This window comes from Sphaerodactylus townsendi, linkage group LG02, assembly GCF_021028975.2.
Source record: "Sphaerodactylus townsendi isolate TG3544 linkage group LG02, MPM_Stown_v2.3, whole genome shotgun sequence".
NCBI classification, from domain to species: domain Eukaryota; kingdom Metazoa; phylum Chordata; class Lepidosauria; order Squamata; family Sphaerodactylidae; genus Sphaerodactylus; species Sphaerodactylus townsendi.
In genome coordinates, this window is record NC_059426.1 from 160083500 (window position 1) to 160101058 (window position 17559).

Sequence of the window (17559 nt, forward strand, 5' to 3'; positions counted from 1 at the left end):
GAGTTCCAAGCTCAGAATTCCCTGTATTCGTCTGATCGACAGAACATGGATTTTTTTTTTTAGCACGAGAAGTTTTACCCAATGCCTACAGAGACCCAGTGTATAAATCTACCACATGTCACATTTAACCTGGGTCCTCATTGGCTACATGTGCAATGCTATGACACTAGAGATCTATAGACCACACAGTGTGCTAATGCTGTACAAATAGAAGCCCAGTTGAAGTCTAATTGAAACAAGAACCAAACAAGGCAAAAGAGCTTTCCCAGGCTGAGGGTAACATTTAAACACTGAACCGCAACTGGCAAAAATTACTTTAGCATTCGGTTTGCACTCTAGCACAATCTCCACAAGGACTACAAATTATCCCTGGGTGTGCAAACTAAGCCCAAGTCTCTGCAAAATCACACCAGAAATGCCTTTGCCGTCTGAAAGCCCCAGGTTTTAAACAAGATGGTGGGTATGGACAACAGTCCTTTTGCTGTCCGGCCAGCATCACATTTAAGTGTCACTATCAAGCCAGGACTGAAATTCAGCAACCTGAATGGGAACCTGAGATGTCTTGCTCTGGGTTCCCTCTAGTGGTGTAGTGACCGGGACAAGCAACACAATTCAAGAATACGAGACACTACCAGAAGCCTTTGCTTCTTGACCGAAGTTTCCCTAGTCTCAAGAGAGGTCAGGGAATCCTAGCACAGGATAGATTTTTAGCTTATTAGACAGCCTAGAAGCCAGTGCTGAATAGTGCTGTTTTCTGTCCAATAGATGGTTTTTTTTTTACAAGAGAACAAGTTCAGAATGAACAGATGCAAGTTGTTACTTTTAATGAGGTCTGAGGTAATGAGTTAACTAGAGGGAACCTGCAGGCCTGCCCCTATAGGAATGAAATGAAGGTTTGGAGGAGAAGTTGATTTATGGCTACCAACCTTGATCCTCTTTGATCTCAGATTGCAAATGCCTTAGCAGACCAGGTGCTCAGGAGCAGCAGCAGCAGAAGGCCATTGCTTTCACATCCTGCACATGAGCTCCCAAAGGCACCTGGTGGGCCACTGCGAGTAGCAGAATGCTGGACTAGGTGGACTCTGGTCTGATCCAGCAGGCCAGTTCTTATGTTCTTATGTTCTTAATACGTATTTTATTCACATACAAACATATATATGAGTGAATAGTGCAGTAGAAATTGATTATGAGCCCACACACAAGAATCGTATCATTTGCAATATAGGAAATTGATAAGTTTCCTGCAGTATTAGAAATCTAGCTAGTGATGTAATTTGGGATTTTGCCCAGAACCTTGTATGAGCTTTCAAACTTCAAGGAACTGATTGGAACTTAGCTGCACTCTTAGATGACATGTTATAGAAAGATGGGAGGGGGAAGGAAGAGTTTGGGTAGCTAATTAGAGAATTACACAGAAGCATATATTCGGTCAGAAAATGGACAATTGATTGTTTTTATTATGCACAGAAAACATAAGGTGGAGTCCTGTTTGGATTATAAAAAAGCTAGCTTGCTTTGTTCACCAGCTCTTCTTTTTTATGGACTGAATCCTCTCTGATCAGAATAAAAGCCTCTTAATTCAATCACCTGTCTCCTGGTACTTTTCCTGCCCAGTTTCCCTGAATTGGGAGAAGGGGTGGCTGCCGAAGATACTCCTTGGAATATCAGTGGCACCCAGAAGATCGAAGGGAAATTAAATTAAGATCAGGAGGGAAATTAAATTTCACAGCCTGGTACTTCTTGGAGATAAAATAGGAGGGGCATTTCAGCACACGAATGGTCTGTTCCATCATGGGACCCATGGACAGGTGGTGTTTACAGTCTGCCTCCCTGTCTTGGCTAGTTAAGTCTAGCAAAAGGGCCCTGTGGTTGCCAAAAGTGAATTTGCTAGCCCACGGCTGCCACTCCTCCAGCTAAAACCAGAGTTCTCTTCCCTTGCCTAAACTCTCCCAGCAAAATTGGGGGATCCCTTCACAAGAGGGATGAACTTTAGCTTGCTAAAAGGGGAAAGGCAACAGAAATCCTACAACAGTCATCCTACACTTGGAAACGGGCTTTGAATAACCCAATTTGTGTGAAGAGAAAACTTCTGAGGCCATGATAAAACCACTGAAGATTGTTTCAAGTGAGAAGCAGTGTTGGTCTGCAGAAACGTACTTAGGGGAAATGTAGCCTGGTGCAAAATCTGAGTTTTCTGCCCCCTTCCCCCCCGCCCGGTATGGGCAGCTGCCCTTCCCCACCACAACTAAGCAACATTTTTTTGAAGTCAGTGTATGGACTTGGGGGAAAGGAGGAGGGGTGTGGGGGCAATTTTCTGTCTCCCACAGGACTAAATGGCCGTGTTCGTCTGCAGCAGAAGAGCTAGATTTGAGTCCAATAACACCGGACAGGCAAATAAGATTTCCAGGGTATACATTTTTGAGAGTCAAACTCCCTCCATGAATGGTTGCAACAATGAAACCTTTGATCCTACCCTTACCAATTCCCCCTTTAGGATCATGGCTCAGTTTTCAAAACTCATTTCCATCCTGGAAATGTTACATTTTCAGTTACATTTTCAGCCCTGGGGGTTCCACGAAATCTGGAACCAGTCTTGTTACTCAGCAAGTTCTCATGGCAGAGTGGTTAGCATATTCTTTTATTTTCTTTAGCTCCTTTCCCTATACACAGGTTGGCAGAGACCTTACTCCTATGCAGTTTCAGCACCAAGTCATTTCAAAGAACTGCTCTTCCCCTGAAAAACCAAGCCAAAAGAACCACATTCACCCCCCTGTTAAAATTATAAATACTCAACACTATATTATTTATTCGGAGAAAGATGCAAACAGGAAAGGTGCATCACCTCAATACACTATAGTGTTCTGAGAAAGTATTTCTAAATCGTATTGTCGAAGGCTTTCACGGCCAGATTCAACTGGTTGTGGTGGGTTTCCCGGGCTGTGTGGCTGTGGTCTGGTAGATCTTGTTCCTAATGTTTCACCTGCATCTGTGGCTGGCATCTTCAGAGGTGTGTCCTTAACACAAGTCTGAATGCTGTGTTTTGTGGTTCCCATGCAGACCTTTCCACAGCTGCAGGATCTACATAGGCACCACAAAATGCAGCATTCAGACTCGTATTAAGGAGCACGAAACACAGTCGGCTTAACCGTCCTGAAAAATCTGCAGTAGCAGAACATGTCCTGGTGCAAAAAAAGTTGTTTGGTCGTGATGGGGGACGGTGGCCACTCATACGTGGGCTACATTTCCCCTAGATACGCCTCTGCAAATGAGGCAAGGGAAGGATGCACAGGCACATAGTGAGACAGATGGGTGAGTGGGCATGAAGGGAAGGGCAGGCCCTGGGTATTCCACAAAATCTGGAACCAGTCGTGTTACTCAGCAAGTTTTCATGGCAGAGTGGTGCTCAACAACTGGTTCTGTCACATTCCAGGACACCACTCTAACCACTGCACCAAGGTGGCTTACATCTGATGTTTTTCCAGTGAACCATTCAGGTGTAGCAATTTGAGTATCAGACTAGACTCTAGGAAACCCAAGTTGGGGAAACTTACATGTACTGATGGGCAACATGTAAATCTCTGCTGAGGACCATTTTGGCTCAGAAAAGCAGCAGGGGGTTAAGTCCCCTCTTCCTTATCTGCTACGGCACCCCTTCAAACTGGGCCCAAGATCACCCCGTGACCTGAGTGTGAGAATGGAATTCTGTACATCTGATCAACAGGACCCACAGCCCTTTATAATGTATGACTTGATTACAGAAGGTGTGACTCAGGATCAGAATACTCTGAGGTGAGGCAGCTGCCAGGACTTCTGGCACAGCCCACTATCACTGAACTCTTGCCCATGTGACCTCCTGCCCATATGCCAACCCTGCAACCAGCCTGTGTGCCCTCCCACTCATCTCTGCCTTGGTGCTCCACCACTCAACATCATTGGGACTGGGAACATGGCTGCCAACTCAGGGTTGGGAAACTCTTGGAGATTTTTGGGGTGGAGCCTACGAAGGGAAGAGTTTAGGGAATCACAGCAGGATATAATATTACAAAGTCCATCCCCCAAAGCAGCCATTTTGTCCACAGGAATTGATCTCTGTTGCCTCAAGACCAGTTGTAATTTGGGGAGATCTCCAGCCCCCACTTGAAGGTTAGGAAGGACATCCCGGTGGTGCACAGTGATGGTGCTTTGGACAGTGATGCTGCCCAATTCCATTGGAGAAACAGGATGTGGGAGGGATTTATTAGCAGAAGGACACTCAGGAAGGCAGGTGGGGGGCCTAGAGGTGGGCAAAAGAGGGTAGGGACCCCTGGGAACTCTTTGCCCAGGGCCTCAAAACCTGGAACCAACCTTAGTGTGTCTGGCTTGATACAGTTCTCAGCAAGCTACATGGTAGTGTGGGGCTGTGAACCCAGGTCTCTTCAACCCTAGCCCTATAGTCTTAACATTACACCACACTAAGAGCTCAACCAATTGAGGTCTGCATAATACTTTTTACCTTTCGCCTTTGAAAAAAAAAGATTCAGATAAGTATTTAAGTGTCCAAATCATGAGCTACAAACCAACATATCCTGCAGTACAACAGGTCTAGCCTGAAGGGAGATACTGCCTTGAGGCACAGCCAGCTTCCTTGAATGACGGAGACCACCATAAAACAGACATCACCTCTCCCCTCGTGCTTCAGTTGGAGAGGCACCTTATTGCCAAACCGCTGCATGTATACTGGGGGATGGATGAGGCAACACAACAAAGGGAGTCAAAAACTGCATTCTTACATGAAACGAGATGAGCAGGCGTCCACTCTGAGGCAAAAGGCACCTAGTAAAAATTCAAAAGATCAACCCTAACCTGCTCTGAAAGACTTGAAAGGCCGGGAAATGGAGACAGGAGAAAAACCTGCTCCTCGCCTTTGCCCCAATATTCATTACTGGGGTATGTTAAAACTGTGCCATCTAAGTTGTTACACAGGAACTGAGAACAAATAGCCAGAATTACCTCATGGATATATTTCACTTCCCCCTCAGCTCCAGGAGGTAGCTGGCTTCTATCGGGAGCCTGAGGGGGCGACAGAGTGGGAAAGGGTCGACCGTTGGCCACCTGCAAACTCATTCCGGTGAAAACTAAACACCGACCTTGTCAAGGGCACGCTGAACTGAACATGAGTTTCGCTGTGCAGCCAGCAACCCAACCATCTGTTTCATACTCATCCAGAAGCAAAACCTCCAGTCGAAGGAAACCCATTCAAATGCCAGGGAAATCAGCAGTAAAATAAGGTGTATGTAGCATCAGTAGCCTTGGATTAACCATTAAACATAATAAACATGTGCTCAGGGCACCAGGGGGAAACGAGGCACCACAAAAAAAAAGGGGGGGGGGAAGGGGCACCGCCACCACAAAAAAAGTTAGTTCAACTTCACGTGAGCTAAAGTTCCACAATAAAGGCCTCTGTCCCATACAGGTGTATCTTACAGACAGAAATGCAGCCAACACCCTTAACTAAAATGTACAAAGATCAACATGTACAAAGATCAACTTATTTCTACCTCTTCTTGGTATTGCAACCTAGGGAATGTGAATTCTGGCAGCTAAAGTTACTCACTATAAGCACGCCTGCTGATATTGTAGCAACAACCAGAAGCAGCTAGTTTCCTTGTATATACACATTATCACAGTATCAGTACGGGTGTATAGGAAACTTGTATTGTTATTATTGTCTATGTTTACTTTTTTATTATTATTTTAATCCTTCTTCCTTTCCTGTATTTTTTTGTTGGCAAAATAAAAATTATTTCCAAAAGGGAAAAAAAAAAGTATACTCCTATCAAGTGAAATAAAACTAGACTACAGTCAACTACAGAGAATTCTTGACTGAACTTGTTCCTCCCTCAAGATTTCTGATTCTTCCCTCTATTTGTTCAGTATTACACTTAAACAGGCTTCATACAATTTTTTAATGACAGACAGAAGGGTCACTGGATGATAGTTCCACGGATCGTGTGTACTCCACTTATTCTTTAAATATAGGAATCATAAAAGTTTGGGTCCAGGTAGGGGAGATACATCCTGAGTTATTTATTATAGAAAATAATAGGACCAGTATCTCAGCTCACCTGTTTGGATGTGATTGTAATAGGTCTATGGAAACTCCATCCATATCCGGTGTTTTTCCTAGTTCCCTATTCTTGATTAAATATTCAATGGTCCCACCAGGCACTAATGACCAAAACTCAAATTCTCCAGTCTCAATCAGATTATCATACTCTACATGTGTAGCATCACTGCCAAAATATAAAGAACTAAAATTATAAACCATGTAGCTTGAGGAATACAATAGGGAATAAAGAAAAAGTTCTTATAGCTGTTAACAAAATGCCAAAATTGCTTACTATTTCCATCATAAGTCTCAGATAACAAGGTTCTCCGTTTCTCAGTCGTGGCTGCCCTTTTTAAAATTGGTTAGCAATTTTTTCCAACCATTTTGTGGCAACATTACTAGAATGGGAATGGAAAATGTAACATCCAATCTCAAAGGGATGAAGAGCTAAATCTGGTGTCCAGAATTTCAAACCACTCATGACGGCATTCAGAATTAAAACAGGAACATTTGAATATTGTGCAAAGCAACAGTGTTACCTAGCACAGGATATTACAAAGGCTTAATATTACAAAATTACATACAATATTAATATTTCAAAGGAGCAGAAGTGGCATAGTGGTTAGGAGCAGGTGTACCTTAATCTGGAGAAACCAGTTTGATTCCCCACTCTGCTGCCTGAGCTGTGGAGGCTTATCTGGGGAATTCAGATTAGCCTGGACACTCCAACACACGCCAGCTGGATGGTCTTGGGCTAGCTAGTCACAGTTCTTCTGAGCTCTCTCAGCCCCACCCACCTCACAGGGGTTTGTTGTGAGGGGGGAAGAGAAAGGAGTTTGTAAGCCCCTTTGAGTCTCCTTACAGGAGAGAAAGGGGGGATATAAATCCAACTCTTCTTCTTCTTAAACTATTGAATTTTAATGTATTGTCGGAGGCTTTCATGGCTGGATTCAACTGGTTGTGGTGGGTTTTCCGGGCTGTGTGGCCGTGGTCTGGTGGATCTTGTTCCTAAAATTTCGCCTGCATCTGTGGGTGGCATCTTCAGAGGTGTATCACAGAGGGAAGTCTGAAGATGCCAGCTACAGATGCAGGGGAAACGCTAGGAACAAGATCCACCAGACCACGGCTACACAGCCCGGGGAACCCACCACAACCAATGGAATTTTAAATGCCACTAAAGGTTTCTGAGATCAGAAAGACAAGCATGAAGACAGGCTGTAGGCACGACCTATCTGCAGGCTTACGATAACACAAAGATTTAAAAACAAATTAATGTAAGCTGCATTACCTACCTGCAAGTTACTGCACTCACAGGAGGTTATGAAGGCTAAAAATAATTCAATTTATGAGGATAAGTTTCTTGGCTGCCAGCCAGAGAAACCAGCAATGTAATGTCTACATTCAGATATAAAGACAGAATCAGCCCACTGGATCCTGAGGGCTCCTCCTCCACGAATCGATTCAATCCCCTGTTAAAGCCGTCTATGCCTGTAGCACAGAGGATTTCATTAATGGGGAACCTGCTTAGGTGCTGAGCTCAAGAACTAGGGGGTGTAACTTTGTCTCCCTTTTCTTATGATCCTGATCCGGATAGTCCAGGATCCCACATTTCATCAGATCTCAGAAGCTAAGTGAGTCAGCCCTGGTTGGTATTTAGATAGCAGACCACCAGAAAAGTACTGGTGCTATGGTCATGATGCCAGAGGCAGGCAACGGCAAACATCTCTTGCCTTGAACATCTTTTGCCCTGAGGACCCCACGGGATCCTGTCAATCAACCATGACACAATCAACTGTGACACAACATCAGTCAATTGTGACACACACAAAAAAACCAAAGCCTGTGGCCATCACAACTTCCTCTGGCAGCAAATTCCATATTGTAATCTCTTATTCAGGGAATTTCTGGCATACAAATGTCACAAACTCAGAACACCAGTCCTGATGAAAAGGCTCACAATGAAAAGACTCACCAGAGCACACCAAAACAAGCAAATGGGGCTTATTTGTGTTACACTACTTTTCCTTCCTTTGTCAGCATTGCCTCGCCCAGAAACTAGGTCATGGTTGGTTGCTATGGCCATGATGCATCTTACGTGATCCTTTAATTTTCCCATGTTTGTTTCACAACTCAACAAGCAACACGGTACAGGTGGTCTTGCTCCACAAAGGGGGTTCCTTCAGTGGGACTGCCAACTGTGAGGACCTGTAGGGGCTGGACCCCTCCCCACAAGAGAGTGCCGTAAATGGCACAGGAAACAAGAACTGACATAAGCCCAAGGTACTGCTCCACAGAAACAGGGTGCCTCTCAGAGATTTCTGGGGCTCCATACAGTGTGTCAACGCCCAAGGTGCTCCTGGCTGAACCAATTGTGCTAGCTAGCTAATCTCTGTTTTCTTGCTCTAAGGTCACGCAGTTAGCATTTTGTAAGGAATTCCATAGAAGCAGAAATAAAAGGCTTTTTGGGTGTAAAAGACCGTTTATTCAGACATCTTAGAAAGCTCACGTACACGCCGTGGCAGGAATAATATCTCCCGCCAGAAGCACAGGTTATAACTCTGTCCATCCCATCCCCCTCCCGGTTTCCCATGGGAACGTAGGTCTCATCTCCCTCGCAGAGATAAGGTCTCCGCCGCAGAAGCTGGCCCATCGCCCGGGTTGTGGAATGTAGTCAAGGCCAGGCGGCTGACCCGCTCATCAACACCACTGAATCCTTTACACATTTCAAGTTAACCATTTAGTATTCTAAATTTTATCACATACACCCACACCCATCACAGCCATTAATCAGCATTCAGGAAAATAGTTCAAAGCATAGTCTTGCAAGTTGTAATATGATAGATCAAGCAACCTGTCTTCTCTTTGGCGTGAACCCCAGAAAAGCAACCAATTCTTTGATCTAGCTCTCCTGCCAGCTTACTTCATACTACCTCAGGACCAATTTTTGAGTATAAGTGGTGGTCCTTGGGTTACTCATTGTGTGTGTGTGTCTTGGATCCGTGCACACCCACGCTTGCATGTCAACTCTTTCCTTTTGCTCCTGGAAATGCGGGCCATTTCCCTCTTCAGTGCTGCCTTTGTTGGATATTCCCTTAAGACTATCCCCCATACCTGGAACCCTCTCCAACTGAAGATGTGTAGGGATGGGTGGAGGAAGAGGAAAGTGAGGATGGGGTATGAGTCTGAAATTGCGTGCATTGAGCAATGCTGCTGTAAATTTCATTGTGCGTGAACAATGACAATAAAATGCTTATGCTTATGCTTATGCCAGGCACAGATGCAGGCGAAACGTCAGGAGAAAATGCTGCTGGAACACACCCATACAGCCTGGAAACCCCACAACACCCCTATTGTAAAATAAAATAGTAATTTTAGACTATTTATAACACATTAGGTGCTATCACAGGAAAAAAACAGTTGTAAGTAAAAAAGGGAACCCTAAAAGAGTGGGAACTCAAGAACAGAAAATAGTGATTGGATTTAACTCTAAGTACTGGACAACATATAATACTTGTATATATTTGTATATCTGTTTTGTTAGAAACCTAATAAACTTTCTTTTTTTTTAAAAAAAGTCATGAATTCACACTCCATCTTATTTCAGGAGTTATGCTACCTCTCCTAATCTCTTTACACCCTAGCATATCAAGGTATTTTCCCCAGTTTTTCCTGCCAGAGTTTGATAGCCATTAACTTTAAACAAATAGTGAGATTTAAACTTTTTATCTTGACCCCATCCAATGTCGAAATTGTCCAATTTATATCCTGTTTATACTTTATTGAAAATTAAGGTCCATATCAGAGCAGCAGTGGCGTAGGAGGTTAAGAGCTCGTGTGTCTAATCTGGAGGAACCGGGTTTGATTCTCGGCTCTGCCGCCTGAGCTGTGGAGGCTTATCTGGGGAATTCAGATTAGCCTGTACACTCCCACACACGCCAGCTGGGTGACCTTGGGATAGTCACAGCTTCTCCGAGCTCTCTCAGCCCCACCTGCTTCACAGGGTGTTTGTTGTGAGGGGGGAAGGGCAAGGAGAATGTAAGCCCCTTTGAGTCTCCTACAGAAGAGAAAGGGGGGATATAAATGCAAACTCCTCCTCCTCCTCCTCCTCTTCTTCTATTTGTTTATATAGGTATATACTTTTCGAATACTAGTTCACATGTTATTTTTAAATGGTTTGATGCTCTTCCTTTAACTTGCGTGTGTGTGTTTTAAATTGATAAAAGTCACTAAAAGCATTTATATACAAAATAGAATGTCAAACCTCCACCTACTCTGAAGACCTTCTGTCCATAAAAGAAGGTCCACCATATTGGAACAGGCAACATCTAAGGTTCAAAGAATAAGCAAAGGAGACCCTGCAAAGGGGTCAACAGGAGGGCAGTTAGACAGGGAAGAGAGGTCAGCACTTTCTCTTCCATTAAGTGTCATTCCTTCCCTGTCACCAGATTGTCACCAGATTGCTACTCTCTTAGAGCAATATCCTCCTCCTTCTGGGAAGTTCCAGTTGAACTTTCTCTCCCAGCTAATCATGTAGTTAGGAGACTATCTCCACCTCTTCTCGACACCAACAAATATGTTCGCCCCTGAAGAAAGCTTCATCTACGCATTAATTAGATTATTCAGCTTTGCTGTGTTAATTACCAAACCAACGCCCCACATCCTATCAGATCTCTGTGGATTACAATTCTGCTGACCTACACTGATTTGTTTTCCTCCTTGCTTTACCACCCCCTCACTCTGCTCCTTGGATCTCAGCTGCCCCAGCCCCCTTCATGCCTTGGATTTAAGGTTTTATGTCCCTTCCCTAAAACTTCCCAATGTCCCCCCTTCTCCCTTTTGGAAAGTGCAGCCTCTTGTTGGTGTATGCCTGTGGGGTTGCTTAGAGCAGGGGTCTGCAACCTGCGGCTCTCCAGATGTTCATGGACTACAATTCCCATCAGCCCCTGCCACCATGGCCAATTGGCCATTGTAGTCCATGAACATCTGGAGAGCAGCAGGTTGCAGACCCCTGGCTTGGAGTCACTCCTCAGGGGCCCAGTATAGGTTCTTTATGTTTTGATTTCTTTTTATTTCATTTCATATACAATAAAGTTTATTTGTTTGTGTTTTCACTCTGTTCATAATTTTATTTTGGGGCATCTACCCAGGTACAGAGAATTCTCACATTATTCTTTCCCGGAACTCTTTTAAAATTGATTTCCACTCTTCTGGGTCCAATTTGGGTAACACAATTCCTAGAGATTAGTCCAGGGGGTGAAACCTGTAGAGAAAGGGCACGGGGCTGCTGTGTGGTTTCCGGGCTGTATGGCCGTGTTCTAGCAGCATTCTCTCCTGACATTTCACCTGCATCTGTGGCTGGCATCTTCAGAGGATCTTCAGATCAGATCCTCTGAAGATGCCAGCCACAAGATGCAGGAGAAACGTCAGGAGAAAATCCTGCTAGAACACCGCCATACAGCCCGGAAACCACACAGCACCCCAGTGATTCCGGCCGTGAAAGCCTTCGACAATACAAAGGGCACAGGGTTTGGGGGGGAGGGCTCTCTGCAGTGTGTAATGCCACAGCGTCCGAAGTAGCCATTTTCTCCACGGAAACCTTTCTCTGTGGCCCGGAAATTAGTTGTAATTCCATGAGATTTCCAGATACCACCTGGGGTTTGGCAACCCTACCCTTGAGATTAACTTGATTCAAGGGAGCAAAGGGTAACACCCATAAGTTACTCATTGCCTTTTATTAGCCATCCCTGTCCATAATGCTTTCCCACCACACAAATTGTCCTTCTGTTAACTCCATATTCCCCAGCCTATGGTGCTCCAGATGTTTGTGGATTACAATTCCCATCAATCGCTGCCAGAATGGCCAATTGGCCATGCCAGCAGGGGCTGATGGGCATTGTAGTCCATGAACTTCTGGAGCGCCATAGGTTGGCCACCCCTGGTGTAGGACCACAGATGGTAGCCTCCAGCTGGGACCTGGGGATCTCCTGAAATTTCAGGTCATCTCCAGGCTACAGAGATTAGTCTCTCTGGAGGAAATGGGTGCTTTGGAAGGTGGACTCTCTAGCATTGTACCCCAACGAGGTCCCCGTCCTCCCCAGACTCCACCCTCAAATATCCAGGAGTTTCCCAACCTGGTTCTGCCAACCGCACCCTCCCAACCTCCACCGGTGGCCAGGGAAGACCTGGCAGCCCTACTCCAAACAGATGTGCTATTTATTGTCACAGTCAGATTCAACTGGTTGTGGTGGGTTTTCCGGGCTGTGTGGCCATGGTCTGGTACATCTTGTTCCTAACATTTCGCCTGCATCTGTGGCTGGCCTCTTCAGAGGTGCATCACAGAGAGGTGCTATTTGCTTAATGGGCCCATTAACAACAGCCAGGTGCGCTATTTGCTTAACGAGCCAATCTCAGCCTTAGACTCATTCCACTGGCAGGCTCAGAACCCATCATGTCACTTGCTGTACCACATGCTTGCAAAATGGCAAATGATGGAGCAAAATAAGGAACCCCGGGAACTTGTTTGAGTTTTGCCTTCTTACCAAACCCGGCAAGCCAGATTTACAAAAGCAACACAGAAGAGAACGCTAGCCGAAGGAATGTCACACTCCAGCCGGGGGCTATAGACAAATGTCAGAAATAATACAGTGGGTTGTTGTGCTGATTAGGAGCAATGTGGGCAGCATGAGTGCTTTAAAGGGGCAGTAGCCAGATTCCTGGAAGAGATCCATCAGCGGCTCCTAGCCAGGAGGACGAAAGGGAACCACTACATTCAGAGGCAGTAAACATCTGAATAACCAGGAGGAAGCATCAAAATAGGTCTTGGCCCTTGTGCCACGCTAGTGTCAGACTCTCGGTCGTGGAAATAACAGAGACCGTAGGAAGTGTATCTCCTGCCGCATCTCGTCTCACTCCCGTTGCCAGGAAACCGCGCCTTGCCAAGGCCAGGGCCCACGCCCCTGCCTGGACGTGGACCCGCGACCACTTGCTTTGCGCCGCCGGGTCCCACTCCGAGTAAATGTCCTGGTCCATGGGTTGCGTGAGCCAAGTGGACTTATGCCGCCCAGCCGCCTTGGGCCCCCCGCACAGCCGCTGAGAGGGGGCCCAAGAGTAGGGCGATCCCATGCTCTCCTCATGGTTGGTGCTTCATGTGGCACCCAAGTGAGGATTGTGTCGGTCAGGGACGGGAGCATCCTTCTCCTCGTCTCCTAAGTCCGGGTCGCAGGGCATCTAGTCCTCGTCTGGAACTCGCCCCGTTCCCTCATCAGGTTCGCCAGCCGGGGACCCTCCTGTAGCTCCATCCTTGCCGGCCATGGATCCGAGTGTGGGTCAAACTGGGAGATCCTGCTTAATGTCAGACTCTCGAACGTGGAAATAACAGAGACCGTAGAAAAGTCCAAAAGCAGTTTATTCCAGGTGATACAATGTAAAGCAGGATCTGAGCTATAGAGCTCAGATCCAGGACTTATATCCTTTAATCCCCCCCCCCCCCGTTTCGCCCCACACCACATGTCCACTACAGTTTCTACTACAAAGTTAAAAAGAACCTGGGAACCTTTCACACCTCTTTGAAGATGGGCTGGCGTCAGCAAGTGTGTGATGTTGTGGGTTTTCCGGGCTGTATGGCCGTGTTCCAGTAGTATTTTCTCCTGACATTTCACCTGCATCTGTGGCAGGCATCTCCAGAGGCCTCTAGCGCCTCTGCCTTTTCTGAATCCAGTTTAAACATTGGGCATTCCTCGTTCCATATATGGTATGATAGCAGCCTTTTTTGTGAGGTTTCGTGCATAACTTTACTAGATCTTTATATACAGGCAACGGCTGTACTTTGAAAAGAAACACGGCTCTTTTTAAAAGTCGTCCCTTCCCTCACAGACTTGAACGCTCACCCCTCCTCACAAGAAGACTATGTAACAATTTCCCAGAGAGACAAGGCAAAGAAGGGGAGAGAGGAGGCAAGGGTGGCCAACCTATGATGCTCCAGATGTTCACGGACTACAATTCCCATCAGCCCAATTGGTCATGCTGGCAGGGGCTGTTAGTGAAAATGAAGAAAACTTGTACCAACCAGGCTACAATAATGACTTCAAAAATCAGTTCTCCCACTGGAGTAGAAATTTACTTATAAGTAACCAAAATAATTTTATAATTTTACAAACAGTAACAAAATGTTTTGGAACAATTGTTTACATTCTCCCATTGGAGTAATGAAAATAACTTTATACACACACACACACACACACACACACACACAAGTTAGAATGGCACGGCAATATAATCTAAATACAAATATAACAGCTAGCCAGATTCTAGATAATTAACTGGCCTCGTTAAACTTCACGGCTGTTAAAGGCAGGTCAAGGTTTTTCAATGTACAATAATGGTTATAATCAGGGAGGACAGCGCTCTGAAATTAGTTTATTCTTATAGCCATGCTGGAAGGGGCTGATAGGAATTGTAGCCCATGAACATCTAAAAATCAATGCCATTGATTAATATGGGTTTTTAAGGATTTTTAATGTTCAATTATTTTTAATGTTCAATTATTATAACCTGTATTTTATCGTGCACTGTCTGTTATTGTACACCGCCCAGAGCCCTTCGGGGGTTGGACGGTCTATAAAAATTTAATTACCAAATAAATAAAGCGCCATAGGTTGGCCACCCCTGCTCTAGGCAGTCAGCCCTGATTCGTAGCAGGGCACCTGTCTGTTTCATAAGAAGCATTCAGCCGGCAAGTGAAACTTTTGCTCTGGTTACAAATGCAACCCAGGGGAAAGGTTCTTCTGCTGAGTGAAGGTTAGCTATGCAACAACCCCACCCTAAGGTTTACTTGGCCAAGCTCGACATCCCCTTCAGCTTCACTATTAACTCCAGAGGAGAACAGATCTGGGTTTCCAAACAAAGGTAGGAAAAACAGGCTGGGCTGGACTGGGGGTAGGGTAGGGTAGGGTAGGGTAGGGGGCTGGTATAGGGACCGAAACACAAAGGACACCCTTTAGAGTGGAAATAATGGAAAAGCTCCACAGGGTTTCCAGCTGGGCTGGAAGTCTGCCCAGGGATCCACGGGTAGCCCTACAAGGGGCAGCGACGGTCCAAGGAACAGAACGCTACAGACTATGTGCAAAGTTTCTTTTCCCTCCCCGACGTAGCCCTACAAGGGACGGCGACCGTTCCAATGAACAGAACACTATACAGAGCATGTGCAGAGTTTATTTTCCCTCTTCAAGACGCTCCAGTCACCAGGAGAGCGGCTGAAACCCATTTGAGAGGTCCCGGTTTTGAGCGTCTGGACCCGGACTCCCCGCGCCCCGCAAGCCTACCTAGGATCTCTTTCCGGCGCTGCGTGTGGGGCTGGTCCGTGTAGACCCACTCGAAGTCGTCGCGGGTGACCTGGCTGCCCATCCTACCGCTTTTTCCTCCCGCCGCTTCTGTCCGGCGACACCGCCGGCGCGGGCTTCTTATCACCACAGGTGACACCCGCGGCGGGCCACACCCCCTGCGGCACCTGAGCCCGGGACGCCCCACGTGGGCGGAGGAGGGCGACGGCAAGCCTGGGAAAACGGCCCTCTCTCCACCGGGGCGGATGCATGACGACCCCTGCCCCCACCCCTTTCTATCGCCAAGCTGGATTCAGGAGCCCCCACGTCGTTTAAACGTCGTCTTTCTCCTCACTAGAAACCCAAAGGGAGTTCTTCCTCTGTTTTGGCCCCTACAACGATCCTGTGAGGGAGGCTAGGCTGAGTAGTGTGTGTGACTCGTCACCCAGCAAGCTTGCATGGCACGTTGGGGATCTGAACAAGGTGTCCATGTTTCTAGTCCTGGGATCCCCGACGTGGTGCCTGCCCTCGCGTGCCAGCGTGCCCACCACTTTGTCTGGAGAGTGTGTAACCCCCATGCCCAGAATGGATTGGCCCAGAATGGGTTGACCCAGTAAGGGGTGGAGACTCGGAGCAGCAGAGAGGCTGAAAGAGCTCTTTTGCAGAAGAACAAGGCTACCAGACTCGGACCTTGATTTCTATAAGCCCTTAACACCTTGTTAAGGTAATTTCAATATTGTTGGGAACAACTGGGAAGGTAGTTGTTGTTTTGCTGTGTTGTAAATGTTGGAGTTTATTGTTTCAGGGTTTTCTTGTGTGGTTGTAATGGGTGAGAGTTCTCCTGGAAACCTTCATCATGTTGCAACCTGTTCATCAAGCCCTTGGAGTCTTCAGGAGCCAGCCAACTTGCAAAGGAGAATTTGGACTTGGCAATATCAGTAGACTGTAAATAGAAGGACTTGAAATGCAAACCTGAACAGGACCTTGAATTGTAACGTTAAATGTTGATGTTTTAAAAGTGTAAATTGTAAAGAAAAGTAAACCATTTTGTTGTTTAAAAATTGTTGTTGCAACTCATTCCAAGTACTGCCCCACAGAACCCACAAGCTGAGGTTACAAGTGTTTTTAGGGGAGTGGAAGAAGAAAAAGACTAGTTGGCCTTTACACCCCGCTTTTTCTCTATTTTTGAAAAGCCTGAAAGCGACTTACAATCTCCTTCCCTTCATTTTTCCACCACAGACACCTTGGGAGAGGTAGGTGGGGCTGAGAGAGTTCTGAGAGAACTGTGACTAGCCCAAGATCACCCAGCAGGGTTCATGTGGAGGAGCAGGGAAGCAAACCTGCTTCACCAGATTAGAGATCACAGCTCTTATCTGCTACACCACCCTGGCTTTCTTTTACCCAGAAGGCTTATAATTGCCTATTGGAGATTTGGTTGGCTATGCTGATTTTTTAGAAGAAGAAGAAGAGTGGATTTATATCCCCCCTTTCTCTCCTGTAGGAGACTCAAAGGGGCTTACAATCTCCTTGCCCTTCCCCCCTCACAACAAACACCCTGTGAGGTGGGTGGGGCTAAGAGAGCTCGGGAAAGCTGTGACTAACCCATGGTCACCCAGCTGGCGTGTGTGGGAGTGCACAGGCTAACCTGAATTTCCCAGATAAGCCTCCACAGCTCAGGCGGCAGAGCGGGGAATCAAACCCAGTTCCTCCAGATCAGAATGCACCTGCTCTTAACCACTACGCCACTGCTGCTTTGGCAGCAGCTACCACCACAGCACAAGAGTCTTCACTCTGTCACTGAAATTAAGGTGTGGCAATCATTTGGTGGCTGGCTCCGCCTCCTGTAGCAGCCATTTTGTGGCAGCCATTTTGTTGCTGAACCCGCCATGCTGTGTCCAAGTTCCAAATGTGCTCTCAGGCTCAAAAAACTTGGAGATCCCTGCCCCACATTATGCTGGCTCATGCAAGACTGGTTCTCAGAGCAGGTCACAGATTTTGAAGAGCTCTGCCTGCCTCACAAGCATATGCGGGGTCATTGCAATGTCTGGTGGTGACTTTTCATGTCTGAGATTAAGTCAAACGGTTGGTCTATCAAAGTCAGTGCCGTCTACTCTGGCATCATTTCTCTGGGGTCTTTCACATCACCTACATGCC

The 17559-nt window shown here is 46.3% G+C and overlaps 1 protein-coding gene across 1 annotated transcript in view; it reads right to left on the reverse strand.

Annotated features, from left to right (window-relative positions):
• The window catches only part of DEGS2 (delta 4-desaturase, sphingolipid 2), a 30163-nt gene extending 14632 nt beyond the window's left edge, over positions 1–15531 (reverse strand). Inside the window, exon 1 of the mRNA XM_048483348.1 lies at positions 15409–15531. Coding sequence (XP_048339305.1) covers positions 15409–15490 — 82 coding nt within the window. The 5' untranslated portion in view covers positions 15491–15531. The remainder of the gene's footprint in view (positions 1–15408) is intronic.
• Positions 15532–17559: the final 2028 nt, after the last annotated feature.